At 39.0% G+C, this 11,848-nt stretch overlaps 2 protein-coding genes across 2 annotated transcripts; both read left to right on the top strand.

Annotated features, from left to right (window-relative positions):
- The first annotated feature begins 322 nt into the window (after window positions 1–322).
- Window positions 323–5,939, top strand: numb (NUMB endocytic adaptor protein). Its single transcript, XM_026814895.1, has 3 exons — window positions 323–1,002; window positions 1,145–1,656; window positions 1,826–5,939. The coding sequence occupies exons 1-3, from the start codon at window positions 870–872 to the stop codon at window positions 2,126–2,128; spliced, it is 948 nt and encodes a 315-aa protein (XP_026670696.1). The 5' UTR covers window positions 323–869; the 3' UTR covers window positions 2,129–5,939.
- Window positions 5,940–6,024: 85 nt separating this feature from the next.
- Window positions 6,025–9,979, top strand: LOC113464552 (small proline-rich protein 2H). Its single transcript, XM_026814896.1, has 2 exons — window positions 6,025–7,824; window positions 8,102–9,979. The coding sequence occupies exons 1-2, from the start codon at window positions 7,663–7,665 to the stop codon at window positions 8,318–8,320; spliced, it is 381 nt and encodes a 126-aa protein (XP_026670697.1). The 5' UTR covers window positions 6,025–7,662; the 3' UTR covers window positions 8,321–9,979.
- Window positions 9,980–11,848: the final 1,869 nt, after the last annotated feature.

The raw sequence follows: 11,848 nt of genomic DNA, 5'->3' as shown, positions 1-11,848 counted from the left end.
TTTTTGTATTTTCTTTATATTCAAAAGTCTGTATTTATTTGATTACAAATATTTGTCTAAAAATTATTGCAGATGTACCTCCGGTAAAACAAGTATACAACCCGTTTGCGATCGAAAGGCCACACGCTACCCCTTCGATGCTCGAACGGCAAGGTTCCTTCCGTGGTTTTACGCAGCTGAACCAAGCGTCTCCGTTCAAAAGACAGCTCAGTCTGCGGATTAACGATCTTCCTAGCAACCTTGAACGTGCTCGTAGCCACAGCCTCGAACCGACGGATTTGTCGCGGATGCCATCTGCTATGTCCCACATTGTGCCATGAATACATTTTGAGTAAAATGTCTTTAAAACTCATTTATCCCTTTTTACTGATCCTGTGTAAATACACTCAAAAGTAGAAGCAAGAAGAAGATTACTGTTCTACAATATAGTGACCATCCTGTAGTATTCTTAATGTTTTACTGTAGGAAATGCCACCTGAAGTTCATTTATACACATGGCATTAAAATACATCGATTACAGCATTTACAGACTTGTACGGTTTTTATGATTTTTACTTTCTGTTTTGAATTTCCCTTCGCAAACATTTTTATCTACTAGAAATTAGCATAATATTACAAGTCTGTAATAATTATTTCGGAAGCCTGTTTCCAACATGTTATACGTCGCTATCAGACATTTACCACGTATTTACATGATTTATGTACAGCATGCGTTCTGTAGTTCCAAGCACCAGTTCAAAGCACCAGATTACAGCGTGTTAATAGCGTCCATTACATGAAATGTCCGATAATACTACGGTACCGCTTTTGGTTTTACAGTTAGTCCAATACCTGAAATATCGCCCGGGGGCCAAGACAGCGTTTCGGCGATGTGTCAGCAGCTTTCGCAAGGGCTTTCACTTCTTTCGAGCAGCGACGACTTCGGACCAATTACTACGCAAAGCACAAGTTCTGTCGCTAAACAGCTTTTCAAGAGCACTGTAGCTAATAATACTCCGCCAGGTACGTACATTCTATATTTGCTATTTAAGCTTCATTTTATTTACAATTGCTTGATAAGATTTTAATTCAAATCTAATAATTTATTGGTCATGTGATTATGTTCTCAATTATTAATCATAATTGCTATATTTATTTTTAGTAGCATCTAGCAATTCTTTGGAAGAGATGACGCTACAAAATGGTCCAAGTCTAAACAACAACAATAATAACAACAATAATGACAAGAACGAGGATCTCAGCAATTTAAATCACGTCGGGCCCAGCTGGCGGGAGACGTCGCCAGTTTTGGCTTCGAATCACAGGCTCACGCCGATATTGAACAAAACCAACAACATCAGTCCTATTCTTCCGAGAACGAACACACCCACCTCGATCGTTATGAGCACCCCCGCGCCAGCTACCAGCATTAGTGCGTTTGGTACATCGACTTCGGCGAGTCCAGCCTTTAGCACAGCGTCGACGTCCTCTTTGGGAAACGTCGCCACGCCAGCCGCGAACAGATCTCCAATTCCAGTAACTTCCGCTCTCGTACCGATGACAACTTCGCCGAGTACGAGCGTGGTATCCACCTCTTCGGTTCTGTCTAACAGTATTGTCAACGATGCTAGCCAAATTACTCAGGCTCCGGTGGCTAGTACTATTTCCACGCCAGCAGTAAGTGTTTAAAATTCCAAATTTATGTATTATACTAATCAAAAAAATTATGGCATCACGTTTTGTCGAAAATTGCCCAAGTTTGGAAGATCGACACGACTCGACAACAAAAATTGTTAGCCAATCTGTAGACACCGAAGAGTGAAACAAAAAATTTGATGACCCGTAGGTTCAACCAGTTGCAACGACGGCCGCGTTGCCTAAACCAGAGCAGTGGCTGGGCAGCATAACCGGCTCGGCGCCAGTGCAATCCCCGTCGCAGGGACATACGAGTCCTCGACGCGCGCCTCCGCTCCATGCGAGAGCCCTCTCGTTGGGCTCAGCCGCGATGGGCCAGGCCACCAGGACCGGTCCCTCAGATCCGTTCGACGCGGAATGGGCGGAGATCGCGGCGAGAAATCTGCGACAGGCGAGCACGACGAACCCGTTCATAATGCCGAACGCGACCCAAGCGTTCCAGGTGCAATTGTAGCGTCAGGAGTTCATTAATAGCGTTGCCAAGTACTTCCGTTCGAGTACATAGTAACGATTACATGTCCGTTCGCGCTTCGATTTCTCGCATGACCGGAAGTATTATACGTGAAGCCTCGACTCTGGGTCGCATGCTTTTCTCTAATTGAAGTAAGGGCGGTGATCCAGTAAATTGAAACAGGATATCGAGGATCGCATAATTTAAGGCGACGAAGATGTGCGAGGGTCGGAGACGCGTATCGATCTCGATAAGATGTTTAGTAACAATGATGAAACGTAGCAGCAGAAATCAGCACAAATGAAAATGAAAAACACGTACCCGTAAACGTTGTTTTAGAAACTCTAGTAGATCACGCACACAGCCTCGATAACTTCGAATTAGGAGACGAGAGAGGGGACCGGGAGATATTACAAGGGACCACGCGTCTGGTCGCGTTGGTAAACGTGGATTAATTATAGAGGAGAACGCAGGCTCGATCGATCGGGCGCACACGATCTCGATCTTTAGATGTCGTCGCACTTTATTCATGAAGGGAACTAGATGATAATCGCGTCGCTGATATCGATAACAAGTACTTAAATGTCTACCACAAGATACTTAAATAAAAGTGGCGTACGATAATCTTGAGTAGTTTAGGCTGAAAAACGGTTAAACGTCGTTTCTGCATGGCGAAAAAAAGCAAAATTATTACGCACCCAAGATTAACGCTGCACCAATCAAATGTTTCGTCAGATAAAAACAAGAAAAAAAAACGAAAAAACATAAGCGAAGTAAATAACGAGATCATATGATGATGCTAAGTAGCTTGTTAGTCCGAAGGTCCGCGCGACAGACGTGGAAACGTTACAATTTTCTTTCTTTTCGTGTGATCAACGACCGATGGAAATGAGAAAACCTGTTTAGCTTAGCCGGTTCTAACTATTAAAAATTGATGATTCAATTAACGATGGATTAGAAGAAACTTGAGGTGAAAAGAGAAAGAAGTGATATTTGATGTTGAATCGAACTTTTGGAGGCGGACTGTGATATGGATACGTGGCCAGTACTTAAGTGCGAAAATGAAATGGGCTGTCACGATTTTGCTCAAAGCTTTTGTCTGTAAAAGGAAGTGCACGTGAACTTGGTTAGCGAACAGGGACTATCGTTCCCCTACCGGCAGAATTGATCACAGGAAACTTGAATATACTTTACGCGAAAACGTAACACGTACACGCAACTTAGGGTACTTAAAGCAAAGACAAAGTTAGATGTTGAAGTTTCTAGAGTCAGTACATACGTTCCACGCTATCGTTGTCTAATATCGTACGAGCGTTCGTTAAACGACTGTGTTGAAATGCGAGGATGAATGTTAATCAAAGGTTCGCGCAATTGAGACACACAAAAGGTGCTTCCGCTTAAATGAAAACTAAATACACACTTATATATAGAGAAACGAAAGTAAATGGTAATACGATATTCACAAAAGGTCGTTTCACGAGCCGACACGAGAGAGCAACGATACACATATGGAATCGCGTTCTGACGTGAACCTATAGTACTACGGGTTGTTATATACATAATTACGTTGGTTGTTGAACGATTATAAAGGCACGAGAAAGCTTCTCACGTCCTATGTACCAATGAACGCCATACAGATGGAATTAATGTTGTGTCTTGAAGCTTCTATCTTTTCGGTTTGTGACTGATCGTGAGCTTTTCATTTTCTTAAATATGATTGATGGTTCAACCCCTCGTCCCCTCTATTTTGCCTTAAGTGCGACGGAGTTGAGTAGAATTAAAATAAAAGAAATACCTTCTACTAGTTTTGTCAGCGTATACAATTATTAAACATTGAACGATAAGTTCGCTACCGCAAGAAACCCGCAAATTGTCCTAGTATACGATTAACATTATAAATCATTAAATTTTGAAGGCAGAGAAATCTAAAATCTATGATAAAAAAATAATATATAGCTACTATGTGTCGCATCATATGGCGAGGGGTTGATATCTCGAACTTGGATAAAATGAGGTGTGACGTAGAATGATTTTGTCGGAGAAATAGGGTACGTGTTCAATCGCCGTTCCGACGATTCGTGTGTGTGCATTGTACATAAAATAATAGTGATATTTAAAAGGAAAACAATTGTAACGAAATGAGACGAGGAGCAGCTTAGGTGGAAGAATGAAACGAAAACTGTGTGTATGCATGAGAGAGGAAATTATTCACCGAGAACAGGCGACGATTCTTCGCGCAACTGGAAATTCTGTCCTTCGTTGCTGACGTTCCGTTCAGTTGTAACTGTAAGTTATCTTTGTAAATAGTTTGATAACATTTCTTAGTATGAATCGCGTTGCTTTCGAGTACGTTTCGGTTCTTTTTCCGTGTTTGGTGACGATTACTATAGTTCGTTCCAAATTAATTTTCCACTGAGAGAGGCAATTCAGAACGAAATATCTTAACATCGCCCTTTTTGACTTTCTGAACATGCTTATTTTCAAATAGTGGAATATGAAAGATGATACGTACGACAAACTTCGGTTCACGGAGTGCAGTGACTATAATTGACACACTTAGGGAGAAATTAAAGAAATGTTTGAAGTGTCACAGTAACCGAGCGATCCAATTAATTTTCACTTGATATTCAGTTAATTTGGGCAGACCGTAGTACATATCATTGAGAAAAATGGAGCGAGTATTCGGCTTATAATGACTCGATATCCTTCTCGTTTGGCGAGATTGAGAGCTTGATCTTCCATCTTTTGTCCGTCCGGTAAATCAAAAGCAAAAGAAGAGAAACGAGGAAATACCGACGCACGAATGAAAACGTGGAAAGGTGAAACGTTTTTGTCGAGTTAGCACAAAGTGTGATCGTCGGGTGTGTTCTTACGCGATGCGAAATTTGTACAGTAAAAGAAACGTGCAAAAGGAGAAAGGGACGTAGGTTGACCAATGTACTTAAATTATTGCGTAATGCAGCTTGTTTTATTTTCTTCTCCTCGTTCTAATGAGTTGTAACAAATTGAACTTCGCGAATCTGTAATGTTCGACGAAACTATATGTACATATATCGTTTAAAATGATAATCTCTTTTTAAAAGGTGTAGGAATACTTTTGTCCTGTATTTTTGACGAAGAGCAGCGTTGTTCTCAAAGTTCTGACGGGGAACCCTGTATCTATACAGGGACGATTCGTTGTATACTATTATCGCTTTAAGTACTTATTGTTTTTTCCTCTCCTTTATTTTCTTTATATTGTTTTTTTTCCTGTATCGATATACGTTAATAATCCATTCAGTTACCTTTTGGCTGAAGTCTAAATTGAAATACCAGACGTCCAACTGGTTTCCTGCATAAAAATAATCGAATACGTTCTTTCCTTAATTCACTTTAGAAGGAATAGGGGTAACGTATGTAAAATAATTTATTGTAACGTAAGAGAGGGAGAGAGAAAGAGAGAGAGTCAGACATTAGTCAAGCGATGTTCCAGTGTCTCGCTCGACTGAAAATTGCGTTATTACATACACGATTGGTTAACTCGTTTAAAACAATAGCACATTGGGACACTGGAATTGAAAAAAAGGGAAAAATATAAGAAATGAAAATGGGAATAATTAACGAGCGTGCCAAATTTACGAAAAAGAGTAACAGCATTATTTTCGACAGTACATCGTGCATGCTCCTGTGGTTGTGTTGTACATAGTGTCGCCGATCGATTCCTGGATTAATGTACGACTGCGTGTATATTACGTGAAAGTATCCTTGTTCGTTTTACAATGTATCTGCCTCTGTAAAGATACGATTTATTATAATATCTGTTGTGATTACCAAACGGGTTCTCTTATTTTTTTATTGGTACCCATAAACAATAGATACACATGTGTATGATATGCTACAGGGGTGACGAATTGGCGATGCCTCGAGAGCCACTTGCGGTTCTTCTCTTCGGCCTTCGCTTCTTCTTTTATGCAGGACAGAATTGAGCACCGTTCCTTATTGCTTTTCAGTTATGGGCGCTTTATTCTCTACCCATAGGGTGTTTTGTGGAAAATTTTAAGGGGTGATTCTAGAAGCCAAAATAATTGCAAAAGTCAAGAATAAAAGAATTGTATCTGGAGCTCCTTATACGCATTAAAATGTTTCTCATACAGTAGTTGAACACCCTGTATATTACGCTGTATGGTCACCCCTGATATACAGGTGTATGTAATATACACAGACATACATTGTTCGTACACATATTAGATGTTAAACCGATTACATAATTTTTTAGAGCTCTTATCATTATTCTCTAACTTCAAATTAATCATTTTATTCGAAAGCAAATTCACATTTAACATCAAAATTTAATTTAGGCTATCTGGATACAAAATTTTTAGTTTTTCTCTTTTAAATTGTATTTTGTCAGTTTAACGCTTTTATCTGCGATTCCAATGAAGACATAAAATTATCATTTAGTTGTTTACAAAAAGTTCAATCATATTGAAAAATGACAACTATCGAGGCCGGATTATGCAGATATCCACCCAGCATCCCTTCGCGTTGCAGTTCAAGGAAGTGTTGCGTTAATCCCTGTCCACCTTGTCTGAATATCAAACCACCAGGCAGTAACGGCACTTCCTCGGTTCATTTTCAAGTCACATATACTTGTAATGGGTACGTTGATTAAATTTGACAGGAGTATAAAGTTACATACGTATATAATATTAGAGATTTTTTAACAGCCCCAAATTCTTGCCCTGTTATTACCCAAAACCCATATGCTGCCAAATAGAATGTCCACCAAAGAAACCACCTCCATGTTATGCAAGATTACTCGACAGTTGCGGAAACCCAATTTGTGTATATTTCTAATGATCATACAACAAAAGAACTGTTAATTTGTTACTTTTTTATCTGACTGTGATTATGAATTGTGAAGTATTTTAACTCTGATCTTTTAAATGTTATTTTAACTAGGAATTCAGTTAATCATGTACGAGAATGTAAGTTCTATTGTATGCTCGATATAATCATTAGAATTTCGTTACATTAGGTACTTCAGTTATGAACAAACAAATAAATTTGGATACTTAAGACTAAGCATGGTATTAGATTGACATTATTAGTAATTAATATCCGTATGTAGTAATTTTGTTAAACAGGTTTTATTATATTTTTACCATCGCTTCTGAAAGTTAAATTCTAAAGATATTAATCATTACTGGAAACTAGTTTTTGTATTATGGCCGAGATATTATATCTCATGCTTCTGTAATTTTGTGTGTAATTGATTAACTCGTCTATTGATCTTCATATGCATAACATAATACATCAGTGTGAATATGTTCGATTTAAAACAGACAGCAGGAACAAAAGAAAAACATAATCGAGTAAATATATCTGCAGACATATTCCTTGCGTTAAATTCTAAGACTGTCAGACATAATACATTTTCTAAATTTTCAAGTTACTTGAAACATGCATTCTTCGTTGGATTATTTTTAAAACTATTGTAGTGTATTTTCCTGTTAGGGAAACGTTATTTCAGCAATTTCTTGCAATAAGCTCGGTAAATGAAAATGTCTTGTTACGAAGAAACCAAGTACGTCAGTACCTTACCTCCGCCATGTTGCCACCCTAAGCCTCCGCCGTTCTGTTGCCCAAAATACGGCTGTCCACCTGTCCAACAATATCCGCCTCCGAAATGCTGTTGCCCTTCCCCCTGTCCGCCTTTTGTAAGTTCCCAAATGAAACTGATTTCTTCATACTCTTCTGTATATTATATAATTTTTTTCTACAGTCCCATAATTTTGTTCCATACAATTATTATTGTAGCTCTTTATTGAAATTATAATTAAAATTAAGAGCTACATCAACCAATTAATATCAAAACTTCTAAATTCCGTTTCATAATTTATATGAGTACCTTTTACTACAGAAATTTATATTTAATCTTCGAAAAACCAATTACTTGCTTTCTAGTATTTAATAAATAGTTTATTACCATATTAGATATGCAGACAAAGACCAGAACCATCGAAACCGCCCACCTTATACGTGGTCGACTGTTTGCCTCCTCCTGGTCCAAAGCCAATCGAGTGTTGTCCTCCGAAGCAGATACCACCGAATTCTTGTGTACGATATTGTGTTCTCTCTACATGTGGGGGTTGCACTTATGCTCCTTGCTACTTTACGAAGATTCCTACGTGTATCTGTTCACCATGCTGCTGACTATCGAGCTTTAAAATTATTTTATACTTCGTATCTTTGATTACCTTACTGTATAAATTTCTAAGATCTGTTGAGATACACTGATGTTTTACACATAAATATTACAATCAGTAGTAGGTCAATAAACTATCAATATGAATACACCTATGTGTATCTGTTCAATATGCTACCGACTGTCAAGTTTTAAAATTATTTCACACTTCGTACCTTTCAAGTTCTTTAATATTGAATTATACTGCTGTCAGTTACATGTCTGTCATTACATGATCGGGGGCAGGTAGTATCATTATATAATCAGTGGTACGTGAATAAAATTATAATCATAAACCCTGTCGATACTTGATTCTCTCACGAAGAATAGTTACAGAGTTTTTCTGAAGAGTAAGGCCTGATAAAAATTTCATAAAAGAATTGATGACGTCCTGTTATTTTATAAAATAATTAACTTCCCAAGAAGGAAGAAATGTACATCGTAGTATACAGTTGAAATCATAAATGTAACTACAAGTTTTTTCTATTGATTCAATTTCTAACGCGTTTTGGTTCTAAATAGAGAACATCGCAGAGGGTAATTGATAGAAGCAACAAATTACTTGAATATCCTTTAGGATGTTGCGAAATATGGCAACCCTTCCCGTAAAGCAAGCAATTAATTACGTAAGTGAGTTTGAAATTCCTACAATCCGCGACGACGCGACGCAAGTCCGCGGAGAGATCCTGTCCCTTTCGTAATTATTTCGAAGCCCAAGGAGAATCCGAACAATGTAATCGATATTGTCGTAACTCTAGCACAGAAGCGTAAGGTTTCAGTTTTGGTTAATTGACGATCAATGTTTACTGTTCAGTCGGGCTGGCTGACGTGGCGACCGTTCGCATAAGAGAAACCTGGAAACCAAACTGTACGCGCTCTGTTTTGCTAAATTACGCAGCAAGAAATTCCATTGAAATTAGAAGGTATTCACCAGTAATGAGTTTTCATAACTAATAATACTTCGTAGCTGGCGCCGCCATTGCTGACGTTCGCCTTCGTGTCCGCCGCCTGCACCCTTTATTGTCTCTCCAAACTAAATCAATCCATGGCGATTGATGGGTCTGTTGATTCTCATTCGGAATTCCAGTAAAAAGGAAAGGATAAAAAATAATCGGTTATTTCGTTATTATAAAACGTCGACCGTGAGAAAATAAAAAGTTGTCATATAAAAACGAGGGAATCTATTGAACGGCATGAAAGGAAATAGGGAAAGTAATAAAAAAAGATGGAAAGGGAAATAGCAGTGATACAAGCGTATTATGGAATCACCGTGAATGGAACAGTTTTATGCGGTTCCAATTTTAGCGAGCGGCTCCAATAGCGCGCGGGTACGATTTCGTGTCGCGAGAGGGTTGCAGCGTCAGAAATAATTGAACGCTGAAAACGTTTTTAGAAAGGGGCCAACCCGAGCCAGTGGTTCGTTTCGCGCTTTGTGCCTTCGATTAATTGACCGTTCTTTTTACGCTGGCATGCTGTACTATGCACGCCGGGGAACGTTTATTGTCCTGATTGAACAATTGACTCCCGCACTTTCCACATTTTAAAATATTCCCCAGAAAGCAATAGAAACTTGAAATCGCTTCTCTTCAATTTTTATATAAGAAAATATTATAAATGGAGGTTTTATATCTGGCAATTTTTTGTTCTTACTGAAGAGAGTAACATAAATGGAGCATAACTTATGCAAAAGATACTATATTACGAGAATTATAATACTATTGAAGAGAGTAAGGGTAGTTTAAATTAAATATACATGGTGTCCTAGTAAAAGTGTTAGAGCCGAAAAGGAGTGATTCTATAGGTGTTTCCGAATAACAATTTCCTTTGGTAAAATGCAAAGTGAGGCATGGTTTTTGAATTATTGACGAAAAACACTGACCAATGAGAGCACGCGTAGGAACCGCGCTCAGCCACGAGAGTAATGGCTCGGATCGTAACGACCAACTCGGATTCTAACGATTGGTCAGTGTTCTTCGTTAATAATTCAAAAACTGTTATTCGTTAATAATTCAAAAATTGTTGTTCGGAAACACCTACAGAATCACCCTTTTTCGGCTCTAACACTTTTTCTGGGACACCCTATATCTTAACACATACTCCGTTCACTTCCACGTTTATTTTGCGGATGGAATCATTAAACAAACTTGTATGGCAATCAATTCAACTTGACGTGGTCACACGAGATCCTTCGTCAGGCTCGGACCAACTGGCCACAACTCTCGAAGTCCGAAAACTCTGAGGGGAGAGACAAGTAGATAGATGGAACAGAGTTGAAAGAGATAGTAGGTGGAGGAAAAGGGACACGAAAGCGAAAGGGAAAATAGGGAAGGCTTGGCAAAGAGTCATAAACAGAAGGGTAACGAGGCGCAACTTGGATAGTTGGCAAAATTCGACAGTCACGAACTCCTGCATTTGACCACTAAATGTTTCAAGAGATAAAAATTAGAAATATTAATTAATAAATTATGAAGTTAAAATAGGGCAAACAGTTGTACATATAATTCTGACAAGAAAATGGCACATACGATGAAGTCATAAGATGAAGTTTAAATAGAACAAGTCGATTACTTTTCCGCCGCGTCGCGTCTGATCGTCCCATCACGGGTACGTCTCGAAATCGATTGACGGCCGCGTAAAAGATTCATCGGTGATCGACGGTGGCTGAAGGAAACGAGCCAAGGGAAAGCGTACCGCCGGCGTTCTGTTCTTTTTCCTTGTTACGTCGATTTTCGTAACACTCCGGCGTCTCCCACGTGGATCAAAAGCAGCACTGCGGAAAGTGTAACCCGTTGCCAAACGTCCATCCGGTGGATCGACAGACGGGACGGGACAGCCCGTTTCTCTTCTCCTCGCGTCTCGTCTACCCCTGTAGATAGATACGACGCGACGTCGTGTGTCAAAATAAAGGAAAACGAGTACTTTCAGATTCCTTGGGACTGCGGGAAAGGCATCCATGATGTTCGACGTCGATCATGAAATTCCGTCGATTCTTAACGAAATTGATAGAAACATTCGTTCTAAGCACTTACCATTGATTGCTTATTTTTACTCTGTGGAGTAGAGTGGAATAAATAATAATAAATAGAGTAAATAACGTAATATATGTTCGACTGATTTCATTCTATAAAATTGTATTTCCAGAGGAAAAGGTGAAAACTCTTTCTGTGAAAGTGATGGAAATATTATATTCGAGATCTTTTTGAAAGATAGGAAGTAATTAATACTTTGATCTCCCGTGCAGCCAACAGCTTATCTCTCACTGGTCACAGAAGAACAGAACCAAGAAACTCATATGTGTATGTATTTCCTTTGGCATCAGCCGCGAGAAGTTTGAAAGCCTTGTTGGATCGTGGCCGCGCGAATGTGACACCAGCGAATGTTCAACTTTAAGTGGACTCTGTGACTTGGAGAGCAGAAAGGAACGAAGTATACGAATATACGTTATGTACCATGTACCTGCATCGCATACTCGACCACGTATCTCTTCTTCTTCTTTT

Source organism: Ceratina calcarata, unplaced genomic scaffold (genome assembly GCF_001652005.2).
Source record: "Ceratina calcarata isolate Rehan_Ccalc_2016 unplaced genomic scaffold, ASM165200v1 scaffold409.2, whole genome shotgun sequence".
In the NCBI taxonomy this organism is placed as follows: domain Eukaryota; kingdom Metazoa; phylum Arthropoda; class Insecta; order Hymenoptera; family Apidae; genus Ceratina; species Ceratina calcarata.
This window is presented reverse-complemented; position numbering and strand designations above follow the sequence as displayed.